Below are 23,723 nucleotides of genomic sequence, written 5' to 3' on the forward strand. Positions count from 1 at the left end.
TATTTCCTTCCCATGTCTGACTTCCAGAGAGTACACTTACCAGGTCAGGACTAGGTCTACTCAGAAATTCAGGTGGGCTTCTGGGTTTTTTAGTTGGTATATAAACAATATGCTTTATTGGCTGTATCAAGATTGAACATACATTTTTTTTTTTTAAAGTCCCTGGTTACTCTGCTACCAAATAACAGGAAAAAGAAAAGCACGTTGCCTTTGACATAAACTTGGCTCCAGACTAGACAGATCAGGGACCCTGAGGGCAGCTATTTACTCTTACATTTCTGGAGCAAAATCCAGAACAGTCTCAAAAAACAAAAACAAACAAACAAAAATCTCGAACAGTACCATGTCAGTATCCTAGTCCCACAGCATCCCATGCCACAAGTGTCCCTACTCCAACCCTAAGAGTTGGGTGCTTGTGGCCTATTAACAGACAGCCTCCTCTTCTCACAGAACTTGTCCCCATTTGTGGGATCCAGGTTTTACTGTCCCACACCTTCATCACTGTGTTTCATGATCATCATCTTTCTGTGACCAAGCTTCCTCTTGCCTCCAAATGAGAATATGATAACCTAGGAGAAGCAAGAAGTCTTACTGACATCTTTGTTACTGGTCTCAGAGCTTGGGACTGCCATGGGGAACTAGCAGACTAGATAGTAGCATGACCAACGTAAAGCCAGATGGGTGACCTAGGCCAGAGACCACTGTCTCCTAGATAGCTTTACTGTCCACTGCCCTGGGATGAACAGGGCAGGCCTAAGGTGAATTTAGCCTTAAACTTAGGGATGGGGTCAGGCTTGGACAGACTGAGATAACAGTTGCTTCTACTTACCCATAGAAGAGGCCAGTATGTCCCCCATAGGACTGAACTCATTGAGCTGCAGAGGCGAGAGGATGAGTGTGAAGGTGGGGTGAAGGCAGTAAAGAGGCAGAAGGGTACACGGGGACTAGATCTGACCGGAAAGGTAGCTTGACTCCCCACTTCCTCCCATCACTGAGGGTCCAAGTCTTACCGAAGTGATACCGGAATACCCCGGATCATAGAGCTGACACATCATCTTCCCCGAGTTTCCATCAAACACATCTACTGTCCTTAGTTCGTAGGGAACACAACTTTTGACATTAGGATCTGGGTATCTGCCCACAACAATGAGGTCGTGCCGTGGGTGCCAGGTTGCCTAGGAAATGGAGAGGTTGGTTAGAGAGGCATCAGCATTCTTAAAGCCAGGGGAGATGGCTCACTTGGTAATGGGCGTGCCACACAAGCAGACCTGTGTTGGATCCCCAGCACCCACATAAGAGTCTCATCATGATGCACCTATAAACCCAGCTGGGGAGGAGGAGGCGGGACACCTGGAACTTACTAGCTATCTAGTGCAGCCAAATCAATGATTCCCAGGTTCAGTGAGAAACCCTGTCTCAAAAATAAAGTGGAGAACAATTGAGGACGACACCTGATGTCAACCCTGTACACATGCAGGGTATTCTTTAATAGCTCATGGCAGAGCACTTACATCGCATACACAAGACTGTGGGTTTGATCTCAGGATCTCACACAGACAGGCCAGCCTGGTCTACAGAGGGAGTTTGAGGATAGCCAGGGCTACAGAGAAACTATGTCTTGAAAAAACAAAAACACACACAAATCTGAATAGGGCTGATATAAAAAAGTTTATTAAGAGCCAGAAGTGTTCAGTGGTAAAGCCCTTGCCTAGCATGCACAAGGGTTTGGTCCCCAGAACTGCAAAAACAAACAAAACAAAAATGCCCCAAGTTGGTATCATGTTAAGAAAAAGCATGAGAGGAGCTAGAGAGATGGCTCAGTGGGGTGTTGTTCTTGCAGAGGGACCTGGGTTCAATTCCTAGTACCTCCATGGCCGCTCACAACTGTCAGTAACTCCACTTCCAGGTGATCCAGTGCCCTCTTCTGGACTATACACAGAGTATTTTTGTGTGTGTGTGTGTGTGTGTGTGTGTGATATGTATTTATTTGTGTGTGTGTGTATGGATGCATATTTTTTTTATCAAAAACTTTTAACCACTAATAGGACAAGAAGAACCAAATACTGCGTATAAGACAAAATTAAGAGCTGGCTAGATGACTCAGCAGATAAAGGCATCTGACACCAACTAAGGTTAATGACCTGAATTTGATCCCAGGGCCCATGTGGTGGGAGAGAAAAACCCCCTTTGACCACTTTCCCACTGTGGCATCAGTGTATAGGCACACACACAAAATTTTAAAATATGTGTTTTTAATTTTTAAAAAATTTCTCTGTGTAGCCCTGGCTGTCCTGGAACTCACTCTGTAGAGCAGGCTGGCCTTGAACTCAGATATCTGCCCACCAATGCCTTCTAAAATGATAGGATTAAAGGCATGTGCTACTGTGCCCAACTTTTATTTTTTATTTTTGTTTTTTTGAGACAAGATTTCTCTATGTCACTGTGGCTGTTCCGGACTCACTTTGTAGACCAGGCTGGCCTTGAACTCAAAGTGATCCGCCTGCCTCTGTTTCCCAAGTGCTGGGATTATAGGCATGCGCCACCACACATTTGTGAAATATATTTTTTTAAGAAGAGCAAACATACAATTTATTGAAGAGAAACAAACTCCCTACTGGGTGCATGCCCTTTGATCCCATCACTCTGGAGGCAAAGGTAGATAGATGGCTCCATTAAGTTCAAGGTCAGCCTGGCTTACGTAGAGGGTTCAGGCCAGCCAGGACTACATAGTGAGACTCTGTCTCAAAAAGAAAAAAAAAAATAATTAAGTCACCTCCCTATATCTAGAAGGGGACTTGAAAATGAGTTGCCCTACATTACAAATGTTTGCTTTCCCAATAGTCTCCTCTTCCTCCTTCTAAGATTCATTTCTTTTTTAGTTTTCATTTTTTGATAGTGTCTCTATGTACTCCTGGCTGTCCTGGAACTTGCTCTGTAGAGCCAAGTGGCCTCAAACTACTGGCATTGAAAGTGTGCACCACCACTACCTAGTGAAGAGTTTTTTTATTTTTATTTTAATGTGTATGTGTGTTTTGCTTGCATGTATGTAAGTGTACTACATGTGTGCCTGGTACCTGCAGAGGCCAGAAGGAGGCACTGGATCACCTGGAAGTAGAGTTACAGACAGTTGTGAGCGGCCATGGAGGTACCAGGAATTGAACCCAGGTCCTTCTGCAAGAACAGCACATGGTCTTAACCACTGAGCTATCTCTAGCTCCTCTCTTGCTTTTTCTTAAGGTGATACCAATTTGGGCATTTTTGTTTTGTTGTTTGTTTTTGCGGTTCTGGAGACTGAACCCTTGTGCATGCTAGGCAAGGGCTCCCCACTCCAGACAGGGTTTCTCTGTGTATGTAGCCTTGGCTGTCCTGGACTTTGTAGACCAGGCTGGCCTCAAACTCACAGCCTGCCTCTGCCTCCTGAGTGCTGGGATTAAAGGTGTGCACCACCACGCCTGGCTAGGCAAGGACTTTACCACTGAACTCCTCTGGCTCTTAACAAATTTTTCCACATCAGCCTTGTTCAGGCTTTTTGTTTGTTTATTTTTGTTGTTGTTGTTTTTTTTTAAGGAGAAAGGAAAGAAAACCTACATTCCCTAGATCATACCACTCAAAACAAATCTGGCAGCTATTGACATAACAGAATTGGATAGGCTTTTCCTAATTTCAAGACAGTTCTTGATTTGTTTTTTGTTGTTGTTGTTGTTTGTTTTGTTTTGTTTTTGAGACAAGGGTTGTACTGTGTAGCCCAGGAGTCCTCAAACCTGCCATCTTGCCTCAACCTCAAGAGCTAGGATTCTAGGTTTGTGCCCCATGCATGGCTTCAAGGGAGTTTTGAAGGAAGAAAGGCAAGAGCAAGAGAAGAAGGGCTGGAGAGACAACGCAATGGTTAAGAGCAGGGGCCGCTCTCTCACAGGATATAGGTTTCCTAGGACCTACAATGTTAGCTCACAACCATCTGTAACTCCAGTTGCAGGGGATCTTCTGACCTCCAAGGGCACCAGACGTGCACATGGTACACAGGCATATGCAGATAAGATGCCTACATACATTAAATAAATAAATAATACTTAGGTGCATTCAGTGGCTTGGAGGTAGCCAATAAACACACACAGATGTTGGCATCGATGGATATGAAGGGACAGATGAGGATACAGCCTAGCAAGAGCAATAAAGCCTTGAAATCCTGGTCCTCCTGTTTCTACCCCCACAGGTGCTAGCATTACCAGTGTGTCCAACCACACCTGATTATTTTTATGTGTGTCCCTACCCCCAGGCATTGTGCATGCTAGGTAAGGACTCCACCACTGAGCAACATCCCCAGAACAATCCTTTTGTGTGCCATGGGACATGATTTCAATATGTAGTGACAGCTGGCCTTGAACTCACATGCCTCTGCCTCCCAAGTGCTGGGATTAAAGGCGTGCACCACAACACCTGGCTTCAGAAGAATTCTTCATATTGTTTATTGTTGGGTTTGATTTAAAATACGTGGATACTAAGTTGTTTACTAAGTACTTAGCGAGGGCTAGGCATGGTGTCGTGTTTCATGTATCCTGACTCATCCTCACAAAACCCTACCAGTTAGATACTACTCCCTCCTACAGATGAAGCTGAGGTCTAAGTTGGGAAACTAAGGGTCTTATTTCTATTATTAGGGACTACTTAACCCTGCAAGACAATCCAAGAAGGTTAGGTTAGTTTGTGAGTCAGCTGCATATATGGGCAACTGAAACAGACAGGGCAGAACAAAGGATCAAGGTCATAGCAAATGTCGACAGTAAGATCAATGCTGGGCTGAAGAGCTTAGAAAGTAGCTTATGGGCTGGAGAGGTGGCTCAGTGGTTAAGAGCACCATCTGCTCTTCCAAAGGTCCTGAGTTCAATTTCCAGCAACCACATGGTGGTTCACAACCATCTGTAATGTGATGTGATGCCTTCTCCTGGCCTGTGGGTGTACATGCAAGCAGGAACACTGTATACATAATAATAAATAAATAAATCTTAAAAAAGAAAGAAAGAAAGAAAGAAAGAAAGAAAAGTAGCTTATAAGGTATACTAAGAAAACTCGATGTCCACTTGGCATGGATGGTAGTGATGCCTTTGAGAGGCAGAAACAGATGCTCCCTAGTAGGTCAAGACTAACCTGGTCTATGTAGCAAGTTCTAGGTTAGTGGGGTTACATAGTAAGACCCTACTTCAAAGAGAGAACTCGCAATGGAATTACAGAAATAGGATAAAAGGAACAGATAAAAACCAAAGGATTAAGGGACTTTTTTTTTTTTTTATCAGTGAAAGACATATCTGAGATTGCAGGTTGCAGATGTGACCCTCCCCCCATAGTCACAGAGCCTTTCCTCTTGTCACTCACCTTTATGGGTGTGAGGTGCTGAAAATGACGGTGAGGGTGGGAGATCAGGCTCAAGGGGCTCTCCCACTGGGAGGCAGAGTAAACCCGAATCTCACTGTTCTGGTCAGTGGTCAGGAGGCGAGCTCCATCTGGGCTAAAACAGGCTGACAAAGTGAAAAACGCTTAAATGAAGGAACCCTCAGCCGCTGGCACCCTGACCTTCCAATGTACCATTCCCTTTTAAGTAAAGAAGAAGAGGCCAACCTGGACTATGAACCGGACTGTAGAAACTACACAGCCAAAGGAGCAGCCAGAGCCAGAAAGAGTCTTAGACATCAGCTTAGTAGATGTGGTAAGGGTGGAGTAACAGCCACCTGGTGGCTAGTGGTGAGAAAGATAGGGTCTGGGGTGTCACACCTGCATTGACAGGATGCCTGTGAGGCAGTGAGTAGAGGAAGCTGGCTTTCCCTTTAATTTGGCGCAGGTCCCAAATTTTCACTGTTTGATCTATGGAGGCTGTGGCCAGAAGCCAGTCACAGCAGGGATTCAGGGCCACATGGGCTACTTTCTTTTTGTGCACTCTGAGGTTCCAAAGCTGCAGAGAAAAGTTTAGTTTAGGTGGAAACACAGAATAAAATAGTGGTAAGGGGGTGGGAGTGGGCCACATGGCACCCACCTCTTTGCCATCTGTGTTCATCAGGATCACGTGTCCCACATTGTCTCCTGTAACCAACACTTTGCTCTTGGCAGAAACATCAAGGCTGCAAAACCAGACCCTAGAGGAGAGAGAGAGTGCTGTAAGACTCCTTGAGACTGAGATAGGTCTATTTAGTCATTGCTGCAGCTCCAGTATCCGACAGGCAATCAATAAATGTTTGTTGAATCAATGAGTAACTGTCTTGCTATGAATTTCCAGTGATGGGCACTGAGCCTTGTTTACCATGCAGGAAAGGGGTGAGGTTGACTGAACTCAGAAATTTGTCCAGTTATTGCTAGGCCTAGAATCATCAAATAGCCCCTGAAACCTCGGAGCCACAAAGCAAACCCAAAGACTAGCTTTGCTCCCACAGCCCAGGTTCTGAAGAGGCCTTGTTTACTGTTCTGATGCACGTCACTCTTTACTCTTTGGGCCAAAGGAGATGACAAACCAAATAGAAACTGTCCAGCTCGGCTCCTCACTGCTGGCTGGAAGTGAACATCTGCCCCTTCCTGAGCATTTAGGGAAAATCAAATGCAACCAGAAACCTTTGCTCTTGAAAACTATGTGAGGAAAAAAGAGAGAGAAAGAGAGAGAGACTCAAGAAGAGATCCTGATTCACATCCAGGAGAACTCCAAGTCCGTGCAGATGACAGAGATGGCGTGCTGCTCAGCCTTGTGGGGTAGCTCAGAATGACACCCATGCTGCTTAGACCCCCTGTATATCATTCCTTAGCAGGACTGTGCCTCCGACCAGAAATCAAACTGCATTTCCCTCTTTCCTTCTCTCTTTTTCTCCCTTCTTTTTTCTCAAGGCAGGCCCTCACTGTATAGTCCTGGCTGGCCTGGTACTCACTATGTAGAGCAGGCTGGCCTTGAACTCACAGTGATCCACTAGCCTTTGCCTCCCAAGTGCTGGCATTAAAGGTGAGCACAACCACACATGGCTAAACTTTTGTTTTGTTTTGTTTTTTGAGACAGGGTCTCTTTGTGTAGCCTTGGCTGTCCTGGACTCACTTTGTAGACGAGGCTGGCCTCGAACTCACAGCAATCCTCCTGCCTCTGCTTCCCCAGTGCTGGGATTAAAGGCATGTGCAGTCATACCCGGCTTAAACTTCAGTTTTTAAGTACTGCTCTACTCTGTAAATGCCTAGGCAAATACTATGTTGACTTATCCTGTGAAAGTAAAGGTCTAGTTTAATATGGGCATGACTTACAGAAGTGATTAAACCCTTCCCTCAAAGATAAGAGCTGAGGATCCAGGACACCTTCCTAGTGCAATGACCCACTTGGACCAAAGTCAGAACATTAAGAGCCAAAGGAAGAGAAGGAATGGTACAAAGTGGCTAGTACCCATCTTCCCTGTGCCTGAGTGAAAGAAACGGGACTGGACATGTTCTCAGCAAAACTGCATCTAGAGCTTAGAAGCCATTTCTCTTACTAGTTAAACCACTCACTTGCAAGAGTTTGAGCTGGTATAAACTCGAAGAATGTTGCCTTTAAAATCCTGCAGCCTGGTTGTGCCCTCCATTGAGGAGGCAAAAAACTGGTTGGTATTGAGGTGGTTAAACTTCAGCCCAGTGATGCTTCCTCCAGCTCCAATCTAACACGAGGAAGGAAAAAGCCAGTGAGTAATGATGGGCCAGAAGTGAGGACCCAGGCCTGGAGACGCAAACAGCACTGAGGCAGAAACACCAAGGCCAGATTAGCTATCTAACATTAGAATACTCTTGTCTTTTGTTTTTGAGACAGGGTTTCTCTGTGTGGCCCTGGCTGTCCTGCACTCACTCACATCGATCCGCCTGCCTCTGTCTCCCGAGTGGGATTAAAGGCGTGCACCACTATGCCCAGCTTTTTTTTTTTTAAGGCTTTATTTTGACTTGTATATTTTCAATTAAGAGGTAGTAACTATGACTGGTTCTGGTACACAGTTCTGTGAATTTCAACACACGCAGACATTTCAGTAGCCTAGCCATCCCCAAAATTAAGATGCAGAACACTTTTATTAACTCCATAAAAACACTCTCATGCTCTCCTACTTTTATCACATTTCCTCCCTTACATTCAGCCCTTGGAAACCACAGTATGCTCTTTCTAGAAGAGCTTCTTCAGCTGGGAAAAGTGGTGGGGTTTGGAGGGCAGGAAACAATCTGTTCTTTTCTAGCCTTCCAGACATTGTAAGCAGTGATGACACAACTGTGAAGGGCCTGGAGGTACAGCAAGTGTTGGAGCACGTGCCTAGTATGCACAAAGCCCTGTGTTTGTCCCCCAACTACATACACACCCAACAAATTAAAAAGGGAGGGGAGTAGCACCTGTGGCTTAACCTTAAGTGCTTATTATAGAGGCTAGAGCGATGGCTTAATGGTTAAGATCACCCACCTCTGTTCTAGAGGACAGTTCAGTTCCTAGCATGCATGTAGGATGGCTTAGATTGCCTGTAACTCCCACTCCAGGTTATCCAACGCCCTCTCCTGGCCTCCACAGGCACTCCCATACATACACATGGCATGTAGCCATGCGTGTGCATAGTCTCTCTCTCTCTCTCTCTCTCTCTCTCTCTCTCTCTCTCTCTCTCTCTCTCCACACACACACACACAAATTGTGGCCTCCTTACTGTGAAAACATCTCTCTTGCTTGTCCTTACCTAATGATTTTGGGGTTGAACCATTCAGAAAGTTAAGGAAAGAGGAGAAGGCAAAGAAAGGATGTCAAGAGCTGGACGTGGTGGCACACACCTTTAATCTCAGCACTCGGGAGGCAGAGGCAGGTGGATCGCTGTGAGTTCAAGGCCAGCCTGGTCTACAAAGTGAGTCCAGGATGGCCAAGGCTACACAGAGAAACCCTGTCTTGAAAACCAAAAAACAAAAACAATGAAAAAAAGAAAGGATGTCAATCTTGAATGATCCACTGACTAAAGAGTGAATAATTTCCAAGTTTGAGGTAAGTGTAATTTTTGTTTGTTTGTTTGTTTGTTTGAGATGAGGTTTCTCTGTGTAGCCTTGGCTGTCCTGGACTTGTTTTGTAGACCAGGCTGGCCTACAAATCACAGTGTCTGCCTGCCTCTGCCTCCCCGAGTGCTGGGATTACAGGCATGTGCCAACGCACCCAGCTGGAACACGTAATCTTGATACTTAAATCTATCAAAAAACTTATAACAAAAGAATTACTAGGAAATTTTATACATGAACAAAAAAAGAGAGATCCTGAAAACTATTAGCAAACTAAGTCCAGTGATTATTTCATAAGGTCAAATACATTATGATTAGGCTGGATTTATTACAAAAGGCAGTGTTAGTTTAAATATTAAAAATTAATCAAGCCAGGCATGGTGGCATGTGCCTGTAATCCCAGCACTAGGCAGGAGTTCAAGACCATCTTGGGCCTTGTTTCTAAAACAGTGAGGCCTTGTTTCTAAAAACAATTTAAAAAATTAAGCATTAAAGGAAACAAGAATGAAAAAGCAACCTATAGAATGGGAGAAAATACTTGGAAGTCATAAATTTGAGAAGAGGTTAACATTCATTAAGATGCTTATTAACTCAAAAACCGTAACAAAACAAAACTCCAAATATCCAACTAAAAAGAGACACAGATCCCAACAAACATATGAAAAGGTACTCAACATCATTTAGAGAAACACAAAGGAAACTCACCTCACACACCTCACAATGCCGCTCTCAAAAGAACAGAAAATAGGGGGCTAGAGAGATGGCTCAGAGGTTAAGAGCACTAACTGCTCTTCCATAGGTACTGAGTTCAATTCCCAGCAACCACATGGTGGCTCACAACCATCTACAATCTGATCTGATGCTCTGTTCTGTCCTGCAGGTGTACATGCAGGCAGAGCACTGAATACATAATTAATAAATCTTTAAAAGAAAAAAACTAATGGTGAGGATATGGAAGAACTGGAATTCTTGTGTACTCTTTAAAATTTTATTATTTTTATTGAAAAAAGATTTTTAAAAATACAATATTTTCCGATTATGGTTTCCCCTACCTCATCTTGCACACTTTTTTGTTTGTTGTGGGTTTTTTTAAAAGATTTATTTATTACTATATATACATTGCTCTGTCTGCATGTATACCTACAGGCCAGAAGAGGGCATCAGATCTCATTATAGATCTCATTATAGATGGTTTTGAGCTCTTAACCTCTGAGCCACTTCTCTAACCCCCATCTTGCATTTTTTGATGACAATGCAATGAAAGATGATGTAGCCTATACTGAAAACAGTATAAGGGTTCCTTTAAAAGTAGCATTAACATTTGATCCAGCTCCAGGCATGGTGGCACACGCCTTTAATCTCAGCACTCAGGAGGCAGAGGCAGATGGATTATTTCTGTGAGTTAGAGGCCAGCCTGGTCTACAAAGAGAGTTCCAGGACAGCCAGGGACATTACACAGAGAAACTTTGTCTTGAAAAAGACAAAACAAAACAAAAAAACACCTCTTTTTTTTTAAGTTCAGCAATCCCACTGCTGAGTGTACATCCCAAAGAATGGAACGTGGCTATCTGAAAGAGCTATGTACACATCTATCTTCATTACAATGTCACTCAAGTGTCACTCAAAATAGCCAAGTAGTAGAATCAGTTCAAACGCTCATGTAAAAAACAATATGAGTCTGGTGCTGGAGAGATGGCTCAGCTGTTAAGAACACTGGTTGCTCTTACAGAGGACCTAGGTTCAATTCCCAGCAACTGCATGGTAGCTCACAACCACCTTTAATTCCAGTTACAGGGGATTTGACAACCTGGCCTCTGAGGACACTGCAAAACACACACACACACACACACACACACACACACACACACACACACACACTCACTCACTCTTAAAGAGTTTAATTCCCAGCAATTACAACTATAATGTGATCTAATGCCCTCTTCTGGCCTGGAGAAGTGGCAGGCAGAGCACTGTATAAATAATAAATAAATTTTTAAAAAGGAAAAAAAAAAAAAAAAACCAACAAGAAAATGTGGGAATATGGAGTATGTAATGCAATATTGTTCAGCCTTATCAGAGAAGGCCAGGCATGGTACACTCAGGAGGCTGAGGCAGGAAGACTGCAAACTTAAGATCATTCTAGGCTAGTGAGATTATCTTAAATGGCAAGTATGTGTATTATAGATACATACATACCAACATGCTAGAGGTCTGTGCCAAAGAAAGATTGGGCATGAAAAGCACCAGAGTGAGCTGGGTGTGGTGGCGCACACCTTTAATCCCAGCATTCGGGAGGCAGAGGCAGGGGGATCTCTGTAAGTTCGAGGCCACCTGGTCTACAAAGTGAGTCCAGGACAGCCAAGGCTACATTATACAGAGAAACCCTATCTCAAAAACCAAAAAAGAAAAAAAAAGTATCAGAGTGATAAAGAAATCAAACTTTTATCATGTGTAAGTAATAAGATTACTGCAGGTTTTCTTTTTTCTTTTTGGTTTTTGTTTTTGTACAGGGTTTCTCTCTTTTTTGTTTTTTTTCTTTTTCTTTTTCTTTTTTAAAAAGATTTATTTATTTCTTGTATATGAGTGCTTTATTTGCAGAAGAAGGCATCAGATCACGTTATAGATGGTTGTGAGCCACCATGTGGTTGCTGGGAATTGAACTCAGGACATCTGGAAGAGCAGCTCTTAACCTCTGAGCCATCTCTCCAGCCCCATGTTTTTTGATTTTTCGAAACAGGGTTTCTCTGTGTAGCCTTGGCTGTCCTAGACTCACTTTGTAGACCAGGCTGGCCTCGAACTCACAGAGATCTGCCTGCTTCTGCCTCCCAAGTGCTGGGATTTCAGGCATGCACCACCATGCCCAGCTTGAGCCGTAGTTTTTATAATTATTTTATTATTATATGCATGAGTGTTTGTCCTACATGCATGTCTGTGTATCATATGTGTGACTGTTGACAGTGGAGGCCAGAAGAGGGGATTAAATCTCCTGGAACTAGAGTTTCAGATGGCTGTGAGCCCCCATGTGACCGCTGAGAATGGGACCCAGGTCCTCTGTAAGAGCAGGCACTACTTTTAACTGCTGAACCATCTCTCCAACCCCACATAGAGAAAATTAATTTTTTGATTTATTTTATGTGTACCATATGCATGCCTGATGCCCCTATAAGTTAGAAAAGGGCCTTGACTGTCCTGGAACTGAAGTTATGGATGGTTGTAACAAACTGAGACTCTGTCTCAAACAAAACACAAAATATAGAGGATCTCACTACAAGCTTTTACAATTCTCTTGCCTTTCCCTATAGAGTGGTTTTATATATACACATACATACATATATATATGTAAATATAAATCTATAAATATAAAATACACACACATCTCCATCAACTGTCTTGAGGAGAAAATATTTCACTTTTGTGTGTAATGTACATATGTGTATGTATGTGTACTCTCATGTGTGCAGAGACCAGAGGTTGTGGTCAGGCATCTTCCTCTATTGTTGTCTACCTTACATACTGAGGCAGAGTCTCTCTCTCTCTCTCACTTGATCCTAGAAATCATTATGTTCTGGAGAGTCTGTCTTTGCCTCCCTTGCCTAGGATTACTGGTGAGCTACCATGCCACCTACTGGAGATCCAAATTCCTGTCCTCATCACCCACTGAGCCATCTCAATAGCCACTAATTAGGAAAAACTATGACAATTATTAAGTGTAGATTTCTGCTTCTAGCCTTGCTAGTATCAGAAATTAAATATACCTCATGCTTTAAACAACTAGAAAAATGAACAAAATACATAAAACACGTTTGTGGTTTTTTGTTTGTTTTTCTTGAGACAGGGTTTCTCTGTGTAGCCTTTGCTGTCCTGGACTCGCTTTGTAGACCAGGCTGGCCTCGAACTCACAGTGATCTGGCTGCCTCTGCCTCCCGAGTGCTGGGATTAAAGGCTAGGCAGAGAGGACGATAGCCTCCACACCTCAGTAAGCTGGCCGAGATTGTCAACATGGCAGAGTGCTGGGGATGGGCTTCTTCCAGTACTTTTTTTGGGGGGGGCGGGTTCAAGACAAGGTTTCTCTGTGTAGCCTTGGCTGTCCTGGACACTTTGTAGACCAGGCTGGCCTCGAACTCACAGAGATCTGCCTGCCTTTTGAGTGCTGGGATTACAGATGTGCACACCACACAGCGCTTGGAGAAAATCTTTAAGAGTCAATAATCAGTTGGGCGTGATGGCGCACGCCTTTAATCCCAGCACTCGGGAGGCAGAGGCAGGCGGATCTCTATGAGTTGGAGGCCAGCCTGTTCTACAAAATGAGTCCAGGACAGCCAGGGATGTTACACAGAGAAACCCTGTCTTGAGAAAAAAAAATTATAATCTCATCATCCAATGAAAGATTTGGGTTTCATTTTATTGAGGAAGGTTTTTGCTACCTAGCCCAGGCTGGCCTACCTACCTCTCTCTAGCTTCCTGCCTTTGTTTCCTGAGTGCTAGGATTACAGACTGTGAAATAACACTATACCCAATTGACACCTTTTATTTTATTTTTTTTCAAGACAGAGTCTCTCTGTGTTAGCCTTGGTTGTCCTGGACTTGCTTGACACCATTTTTAATATACAGGGTTATCTACTGAGTGTATTAACCACACTTCAGGGCAAGCCCCATACCTAGGAATAGTTGGCCAACACACTCAATAGTATTTTTTTAGACCTTTGCCTCATTTTGCTTTGTTTTATTTGTTTTTTAATGTGCATTGGTATTTTGCCTGCATGTATGCATGTCTGTGTGAGGGTGTTAGATCTTGAGGTTACAGACAGTTGTGAGCTGCCATATGGGTACTAGGAATTGAACTCTGGTCCTCTTGAAGAGCAGTCAGTGCTCTTAACCACTGAGCCATCTCTCCAGCTCCTTTTTTTTTTTTTTTTTTTCTTGATACAGGGTCTTATTATGTAGCTCTGGCTGACCTGGAGCTCACTATGTAGACCAGGTTGGCCTTGAACTCAGAGAGTTCTGCCTGTCTCTACCTCCTAAATGCTGGGATTGAAGGCGTACACCACTATGCTTGGCTGTTTGGGCATATTATTTTTCCACTTTTGGTGGGGTTTTCTATGTGTGCACCCATGTGTGTGTTTGTGTGTGTGTGTGTGTGTGTGTGTGTGTTCGTGTTCCTTGGTTTTTGTTTTTAAAGAAAGAGATAAAAAAATTAACAGAGTTGGGTGGTAGGGAGATGGGGAAAATCAGGGAGGAATTGAGAGAAAATATTATGAAAATACATTGGTTTTTTGTTTGTTTAAGACAGGGTTTCATGCTTGCCTCTGACTCCCGGAGTGCTGGGATTAAAGGCCACACCCGGCTGAGAATTTTTTTTAAAGGAGCTAGAAAACATATTCATAAGGAAAGATTTTATAAGGATGGTGACAACCTTCTCACTAAAAAGCATCTTTGAAGGGGCTGGAGATGGCTCAGCAGTTGCGTGCTCTTGAAGCAGGCCTGAGTTTGTCTCCCAGCATCCACCTTGGGCAGTTCACACCCTCCTGTAACTCTCACTCTAGGGGATCTGATCACTTCTTTTGAACTCTGAGAGCACCAGCACTTACAAACACATATACACATATAAACATGCACACATGTACATAATTTAAAAATAAAGTTAAAAAAGTAAATCTTTACAGAGAAAATCTTTGAAATACTGAAAGAAAAATGAACAACATTGTGCAACATAAATATACCAAATAAAAAAAAAATATTTATTTATTATGTATACAGCACTCTGCCTGCAGGTACATCTGCAGGGCAGAAGAGGGCACCAGATCTCATTGTTGTGAGCCACCATGTAGTTGCTGGGAATTGAACTTGGGACCTTTGGAAGGGCAGTCAGTGCGCTTAACCTCTAAGCCGTCTCTCGAGCCCCAAATATACCAATGTAAGTTTAGGGCTAGTGAGATGGCTCAGTAGGTAAAAGTGCGTGCTGCCAGCTTTAATCCCCTGAGCTACAAGGTAGAGGAGAGAAGCAACTCCCAGAAACAGTCCTGTGACTCCCATATATTCAAGTACTCTGTCTCACAGACGAACAATAAAGAAATGTTAAAAAAGATTACTGATTTTCTAAAAATTATGGATCTAGACTTCTATATCTAATAAAAACACCTTCCTTAAAAATATAGCAAAATTGTTTAGCTGGGTGTGGTGGGGCATGCACTCCCAGCACTTGGGGAGGCCGAAGCAGGTGGATCTCTGTGAGTCTGAAGCCACCCTGGTTTACAAAGTGAGTTCAGGACAGCCAGGTCTATCACATAGAGAAACCCCGTCTCAAAAAACAACAACAAAACAAAAAACCCAACCAAAAAACCAAAACAACAACAACAACAAAAAGCTGGGCGGTGGTGGCACAGGCCTTTAATCCCAGCATTTGGGAGGCAGAGGCAGGCAAATTGCTGTGAGTTCAAGACCAGCCTGGTCCACAACAATATGAGTCCAAGACAGCCAAAACTACACAGTGAAACCCTGTCTCAAAATGAACAAACAAACAAACAAAGAAATATTTCACAGAGGAGTGGGGTACTGGTGGAGGGGGTGGAAGGTGAGGGTGGGGAGCATGGAGCCTGGCACATGCCTTTAGTCCCAGTGTTATGATTAATAAAAAGAAAATAAGATGATAAGATAATAAGACGCCAGGCAACAGATATGTTGTTATAGAGGAGTTTATTAAAGGAGCATGGGGGAGAAGGAAAAGGGGAGGGGTACCCCAGAGAGAGACAGAGACAGAGACAGGAAGAATGAGAAGACAAGAGAAGAGTATGAGAGGTAAGAGAGGAGGAGGCACATGGATGGTTTTTCCTCTTATATGGCTCTGGGCAGGGCCACATCCCCATGGCAGGTAAGCAATGACATCACAAGTAGGTGGACTGGAGCAGAATGCTAACATTCCTACCTTTCCTATAATTAAAAAATGGGGAATGTTGGATTGTTTTTATATAAGGTAGGTTAAAGTATATAAATGTACGTAAGGGAGAAAAGAGAGAGGAAAAAGCAATAGCAACAAATGTCCAAATTATACAGTGAAGAGGAAGGAAAAGTTCTGCCCTGAAAGTTCAAGGTAGAGGGCAGGCAGAGGCAGGCATTCTCTGTGAGCTTGAGGCCAGCCTGGTCTAGAGTGAGTTCCAGGACAGCCAGGGCTACATAGTGAAAACTGTCTCAAAAATTTTTTTCCACAAATTCTTGTACATGCATATTCATAACACTCTTATTTATAGCAACCAACAACTAGAAAAATGTAAAGATTCTCCAACAGGTAGTGGATAAATGTATTATTATAATAGAACACTATTTAACAACAGGCGCTGTGGCTCACATCTTTAATCCCAGCACTCAAGAGGCAGAGGCAGGTGGCTCTCTGTGAGTTCAAGGCCAGCCTGGTCTACAAAGCGAGTCTAGGACATATTGGTAAAATATCTGACATATGTTAACCACAACATTCTATGATAGAATAGTTATGTAACCACACTGAAGATATGAATGGATGCATGGAATAGAGCATATATGCACAGAAAATTGTTCAAAATTGATATTTTTGATTTTACTTATATCTTTAAACTTCTATCACTTGAATTTTATAATTATATACAGTTTACAAGAATACATTAAAGATCTTTTCACTGTTTTTTGTTTGTTTTATTTTTCAAGACAGGATTTCTTTGTGTAGCCTTGGCAGTCCAGGACTCCCTAAGGGCTAGGATGACAAGCTGCACCACCACACCTGGCTTGATGTTTTTACTTTGAAAATGTAATGCAGCCAGGTGTGGTGGCGCATGCCTTTTATCCCAGCACGAGGAGGCAGAAGAAGGGGAACTCTATGAGTTTGAGGCCTACAAAGTGAGTCCAGGACAGCTAAGGCTACACAGAGATACCCTGTTTTGAAAAAACAAACAAACAAAAAGAAAATGTAATGCACAATCCCTCACCAAGGGTTTGAAAGATGTCATGCTCAAAGCCAAGATCAGATGACTAAAATAACCAAACACATGGCCGTGCTGTTCCCCCTGTAATTGTTCTCGTCAACTTTCTCTCAGCTTCTGGGAGTAAACAAAATCCTCTATACCAGCATACCTAGCTCCCTTGTCAAGCACAAAATTCAAATGATCAAGCCAGTCTCCACAGCAGCGTAAGGAAACTTCAGTTCAATGCTTGTATAATAATATATATGTATAACATGTATTATAAAAGGTGATGCAGGGGGAGTAGGGGTGTGGCTTAGGGCAGGCGTATGCTTGGCATATGTGGAGCCCTTCAGCACCTTCTTCTACATGAAAAGGGCAAGGGGAGGGGGGAGTATTTGGAAACAAAAGAAGACTCCGGCTCAAACTCAAAGCAGCTGTTCCCTAGAATATTTTAGACTACTTTTACCACCTCCAGGCATAACCACATTTCTCTATTCCCATGTCCTAGATTCCTGAGGAAATAAAAATCTTCTGCCAGAATTCTTTAATCTAGCTTAAATTTTAACTTCCTCTATTAGAAGTCACCTGTTTTCTTACCTACCCTGTTTGAGGGGAAGGAAATCCTCCTCAGCACTCTTTTTTATCTTTCTTCTAAATTCAAGCATGTTTTCTTTCTTTCTTTCTTTTCTTTTCTTTTTTTTTTTTTTTTTTTTTTTTTTTGTTGTTGTTTTTTCCAGATGGGGTTTCTCTGTGTAGCCTTGACTGTCCTGGACTCACTTTGTAGACCAGGCTGGGCTCAAACTCACAGAGATCTACCTGCCTCTGCCTCCCAAACGCAGAAAGTCACTTTTTATAGAACAAATCTCTATGTCAGCTACCAACCACACAAGGTAAACTTCCTAAAAAGCCAATACCTCAGCAACTAAATATAAGCCTTAGTATTTTATACCATTCTTAAAGGGACTGGTGGGCATGGTGGTGCACACCTGTAATTCCACACTTGAGAAATGGAAATAGGAGAATCAGCAGGAATTCAAAGTCATCCTTAGCTACATAGCAAGTTAAGGCCAGCCAGGGCTAAAATGAAACCCCCTTTCCAGAAAATCAAATAGCCAGGCATGGTGGCACATACTCATGAGGCAGAGGCAGACAATCTCTGTGAGTTCGAGGCTAGCCTGGTCTAAATAGAAAGTTTCAGACCAATTAGAGCTACAAAAATTAGAGCTACAAAGTGAGCCCCTCTATCAAAAAACAAAACAAATGAGCAAACAAGAAATACAAATCAAACCAAACAAATACAAAATAAAAACAAAAACTTAAGTGAGTATGTCAAGCTGTAGTTCTGTGGTAAAAGGCTTGTCTTTGACCCAGGTAGCATGACAACAAAACACCTAAAAACTACATCAAATCTTCAAATCTTGCCAGACACCAGACAGCACCATGCCTTTCCTCATTATCTCCTGACTATTTAAGTACTGTTCTCCAGTCATCCATGAAGCCTTCAGCATGATCTCTAACGCACAGGATCTCTTCTTGTGTCTCCTGGAGCATTTGGCATCTGCACTGTTAGTTGTTTTATATCCTTTTGTTCAGTTGTACTTCAGGCTCACTCACCAAATACAAAGCAGCTACTCTAGGCCGCCAAAGGCTGCTGTAGGCTCTGAGGATACGGTGATAATGCAGGACAAGGTCCCTGCCATCACAATTATTCTCCAGTGGGCAAGACAGAGTAATACACTATTTCAAATGCTGGTAAATATTTGGGGGAACATCGTGAAGCAGAGATATTATCTAGAAAGTGATTGGGTGGGGCGGGAGCGACTTCCTCTGCAGCAGTGCAGATCAAGTCAGGACTAGTGGCAGATACCTTTGATACCAGCACTCTCCAGGCAGAAGCATGAATCTTTTTTTTTTCTTTCCCCCTGAGACAGGGCTTCTCTGTGTAGTCTTGGCTGTCCTGGACTGGCTTTGTAGACCAGGCTGGCCTAGAACTCACAGTGATCCGCCTGCCTCTGCCTTCTAAGTGCTGGGATTAAAGGCGTGCGCCACCAGGCCTAGCAGCAGATGAATCTTTATGAGTTCGAGGCAAAATTGGTCTACATAGTTCTAGGCCAGCCAAAGCTACATAGCAAAACCCTGTCTCTCATAATGGATTAGGAGTTGGAGAGCTAGCTTGGTTGTTAAAAAGCACTTGGCGCTTTTGCAAAAGACCCAGGTTTGGTTCTCAACACTCATCTGGCAGCCCACAACCATCTATAACTCCAGTTCCAGAGGATCTGATGCTCACTTCTGGCCTCTGAAGATGCCAGGTATGCATGTGGTACACACACATACATGCAGGGAAAACATTCATATACAAACTTAAATACATTCTTTTTAAAAAACTTCAAAGGCAGATTAAGCAGAGACTTGAACTATAAGTGGGAGGCAGCCATGAGAAAAGTATAGAAAAAAGAACTCCAGCCAAAAGGAAAAACAAATACAGAACCCCAGTTTTAGGAACAGACGTAGCTGGTCTGGTGTCCCTGAACCATAGGAAATAATATAGCTTGGGTATGAACTGTGCCCCTGCCACAAAGGCTCACATATTGAAAGTCTGGGCTTCAGCTGATGGCACTATTGAAAGGTGACTGCATCACGAGGCTATTCACTTCATCACTGCTTTAATTTACTGGTGAGTTTCAAACTGAATGGTCTAATAGGACATGGGGCCTGGATAGAGAAAGCAGGTCACTGGAGGACATGCATTTCGAGAGCGTCACTTACTCCAGACCTTTGCAATTTATTCTCTCTGCCCCCTGGCTGCTGAGAGGTGAGCAGCTGCGCTCTGCCATACACTTCTACCACGATGCCCACAAGCCCAGATAAACTAGAGAAAACAAGTATGGCAGCTCTACAACTGACTTTCTTCCTTTAAGTCATTTCTCCTGGGTACTGTCACAGTATGGAAAAATTAACTAGCACAAGAAAGACAGACAAAAGGAGGTTAAGAAGGGACACAGAAGGGAATGGCCGAGGCAGGCAGATCTCTATGAATCTGAAGCAAGCCTGGTCTATACATGGTGTTTCAAGCCAACCAAGTTACATGGTGAACCTCTATCTCAAAAGGAAGATGAGAAGAAAAAGAGGAGGAGGAGGAGGAAGGATAGCCTTAATGAATGAGTAGTCTATACCTTCTAATATATTATATATATATTTTTTGTTTGTTTGTTTGTTTGGGATTTTTTTGTTTGTTTGGTTGGTTGGTTTTGTTTGTTTGGTTGTTTTTAAGACAGGGTTTCTCTGCCTAGCCCTGGCTGTCCGGGACTTACTTTATAAACCAGGCTGGCCTCAAACTCACAGAGATCCGCCTGCCCCTGCCTTCCTGAGTGCTGGGACTGAAGGCGTGCACCTGGCCCTTTCCTTCTAACACTGTAATGGCCAGCATTCAAACAGTAGTTGAGGTTTTGGGGTGATTTTTTTTTTCCATTTGTAAGTTTGAAAACACCCAGTTATTTTTGCTCCCAACCATCTTGCTACTAGATATTAACATTCCTTCCATTCCTCCAATAAACAACTTTATAGCATAATCATTTGGCACCTGGAACCACTTACCCCTTTAAGGAAGATAGGTTTGTCCTTTATGCCAAAGTTCCAGAGCATGATATCTCCCCCTTTGGAGCCCACAGCCACGGTACTGGGATGAGTTGGGTGCCATTCCAAGGACGTAGTCCTCCTGTCAAAGGGGGCAGCTTTTTGGAATACCCGGTAAGAGGCCAGAGAGTGCAGAAAGGACTTTTGGAGACCCTAAATCAGAGAAAGGAGAATTAACCCGAATTCATTGAATTAAACTCAGGACGTTGCCCACCATTAACTGCAGTACTCAGGAGGCAGAGCATGCGAACTTGTGTGAGACTGAAGCCAGCCAGCTCCGCACACAGAGATCCAGGCCAGCCAAGGCTTCACAGTGAGATCCTGTCTCAAAATTAGAAATAGAAATTAAATTCAGTGGGTAAACTAACAGTCTCTGGCTCCTTCATGGATAAACATTAAGTCTTAGCTAGGTGTGGTGGCGCACGCCTTTAATGCCAGCACTTGGGAGGCAGAGGCAGGTGGATCGCTGTGAGTTTGAGGCCAGCCTGGTCTACAAAGCAAGTCTAGGACAGCCAAGGCTACACAAAGAAACCCTGTCTTTCCCCCTCCCCCCCCCCCAAAAAAAAGTCTTGCCAGGCAGTGGTAGTACATGCCTTTAATCTCAGCATTTGAGAGGCAGAGGCAGGTGTATCTTTATGAGTTTGGGGCCAGCCTGACTTACAGAGTGAGTTCCAGGACAGCCAAGGCTACACAGAGAAACCCTGTCTTGAAAAAAAAAAAACCAAAAACAAACAAAATAGAATAAGTCTTCCCTGCCCTGTGCATCAAATATCTGCTGTGTGTGTGAACTAAGCCTGGAAAGCAAGAGGGCAGAACACACTCCAGCTGGGATACTGACAAAGTCAAACTTTCTCCTTGGCGGAGTGTCCGATGGCTAGCCATCACGGCCGATGATGGCCAGGGTGACCTGAGAGTACCTCAGACAGGAAGCGTCTCACCTGTTGTAGAGATGGCCAGGTGGCTTTGCCCAACTTATACTGGTCAAGTTCCCTGACGATGCTGCGACTGCTCCATGGAGGGCTCTGCAGGCTAGACAACTCTGCCAAAAGGCTGCACGACTCACACTTCTTGCTAGAAACTGCCAAAGAACACAAACATTTTCCTCTCCACGATCATAGGAACCCCTTTGCTGTTTCACTCAGTAGAGCCAATGTGTCTTATCACTTCCTAAAAGCCTTTCCAGAAGCACTGCTGAGCCCCATTCAACCCAAGAAGGAGATAACAACCCCTCCCCAAACACTCCTCCAGACAGGAATTCTGAAGTGAAACTAAATATGAAATTGCAGTGTTCCTTAGAGTTGGGCAAAAAAAAAATATACACAGTATAGTGCAGACTTTTCTTGTGTGGGATGACAAGTTAGTAGGAGTTGAGGGACAATCTTAAAATTACAATCAAAATTTCTAGGACATCATAGGAGTCATTGCTTAGGAAAAAAATTTGTTTAGTCTTATATTAAAATAATGTAAGAGGTATACAAATACGATGGCACGTAACTGTAATTCTAGCACGTAGAAGGCTGTGGCAGATACAGCTTGAATTTGAGGCCAGCCTGGGCTACCCAGCAAGACACTTAATTTTAAAAAATAATAAATAAGCCAGGTAGTGGTGGAGTACACATTTAATCCCAGCACTCAAGAGGCAGAGGCAGGTGGATTTCTGTGAGTTTAAGGCCAGCCTGGTCTACAGAGTGAGTTCCAGAACAGGCAGGGATACACAGAGAAACCCTGTCTCAAAAAACAAACTAATAATAATAATAATAATAATAATAATAATAATAATAATAATAATAATAATAATAATAAAATAAGCAATGTTTTGACTGTTACTTGAGTAGAAACCAGAAGAATCCAGTAGGGTTTAGAAAAGCTCTAAATTGACTAGGTTTTGCTTCAGGGAGGGGGAGGTAAATCTGAGAACGAGAATAAAGCAACTCTGATTTACCCAGCTCTATTGGTGGATCCAATCTTGTAGGTCCTTTCTCTTGACAACTTTCCTTTCTTTTCATGATAAAAACCACCCTATTACCTCACCACACTCCTTACAGCCCCAGGTTCAAACCTGGTAGACCTCTGAGAATGAGCCTCCTAGGGAAAAGAGGCAATTTCCGACTCTCAGAGCTGAAACTCAAAGCCTTACAGGTAACAACACTGACTATGGAAAGTCAGCAACCACGGGGCTGGGAAAGGGAGGATTACTTTGAAACAGTAAAACTTCTGTGTAAAATTTCTGGAATAAAGAAAAATGGGGACTGTGGGTCTATAGTGATGGAGCTCATCTGATTCTGTCATCTGATGTGGAGGTGGGGGGAGGTTAAACTTAAACTCTCTGCTGTCAAGTGAACTGGTTAGTAAAATGCAGTCTGAAGAGTGTAGCTCAGCGCCAGACTACTTGCTCGGCGTACTGGAGGCCTGGGTTCGAACCTCTCAAAGAAAATCACAGCCTGAGGCGACCGCGCCCAGGAACTGCTTCAGGAGTCTAGGCACAAGCACCCACCACCCCAACTTCGGCCTCACGTGAGCACCCTGAACCACCGGAAAGCTAAGGCAGCAGCACTGGCGTACCAGGACCCAGCGCACATAGCTTCTTGGCTTCCGGCTTCTGCTCCGAAGGATTTCTGCGGCTTTTGCTCTGGAGGAGCACTGCGACTCTGGGGGACCTCTGGGCTTCCGGACATTTCTTGGGAGCCATGACGTACTCGTGAAGAGATATCAAGTCCTACAGCGAGATAACGAAGCGAGAACTGAAAAGCCTCTGAGGAAAAAACAGGAAGGGGCTACGTACGCGGTGCCGCCCACGAAGGTAAGCTTGCATAAGACAACTTCGCGCCAAACTCGCCAGGGACCGCTTCGCTTTTAGCCCCGCCCCGCCCACTCAGGACTGTCCCGCCCCCTCGGGATGGCCACTGTAGGGACTGTCCCGCCCCCTCCCCGGGATTGCCCCGCCCCCTCGGGACTGTCCCGCCCCCTCGGGATGGCCACTGTAGGGACTGTCCCGCCCCCTGAATTGCCCCGCCCCCTCAGGACTGGCCCGCCCCCTCGGGATTGCCACTGTAGGGACTGTTCGGCCCCCGGAATTGCCCCGCCCTCTCAGGCTTAGCCCGCCCCCTGGCGGCTCTACCTTTTCCGGAAAGGAGCTTGGAGCGTGCTGGGAGGATTTTCTTCCTTTTA

General features: G+C 43.9%; 1 protein-coding gene across 1 annotated transcript; it reads right to left on the bottom strand.

Moving 5' to 3' along the window:
• Positions 1–273: 273 nt before the first annotated feature.
• Positions 274–23,375, bottom strand: Ddb2 (damage specific DNA binding protein 2). The gene is made up of 10 exons (XM_051144102.1): positions 23,118–23,375; positions 21,494–21,633; positions 20,517–20,708; positions 7,501–7,646; positions 6,023–6,122; positions 5,764–5,941; positions 5,368–5,510; positions 1,011–1,175; positions 830–875; positions 274–569 (listed from the first exon to the last, which is right to left on the bottom strand). The coding sequence occupies exons 1-10, from the start codon at positions 23,242–23,244 to the stop codon at positions 499–501; spliced, it is 1,308 nt and encodes a 435-aa protein (XP_051000059.1). The 5' UTR covers positions 23,245–23,375; the 3' UTR covers positions 274–498.
• Positions 23,376–23,723: the final 348 nt, after the last annotated feature.

This window comes from Acomys russatus, chromosome 4, assembly GCF_903995435.1.
Source record: "Acomys russatus chromosome 4, mAcoRus1.1, whole genome shotgun sequence".
In the NCBI taxonomy this organism is placed as follows: Eukaryota; Metazoa; Chordata; class Mammalia; order Rodentia; family Muridae; genus Acomys; species Acomys russatus.

Excerpts from the sequence above, each read along its gene's own strand:
- Ddb2 (XM_051144102.1), bottom strand. The coding sequence starts at position 23,244 with ATGGCTCCCAAGAAATGTCCGGAAGCCCAGAGGTCCCCCAGAGTCGCA. Across the intron at positions 7,647-20,516 it reads AACCTATCTTCCTTAAAGGG|ATTGGAGCTGGAGGAAGCAT; the intron begins GTAAGTGGTTCC and ends TCCTCGTGTTAG. Across the intron at positions 570-829 it reads CATACTGGCCTCTTCTATGG|GTTATCATATTCTCATTTGG; the intron begins GTAAGTAGAAGC and ends TGCTTCTCCTAG.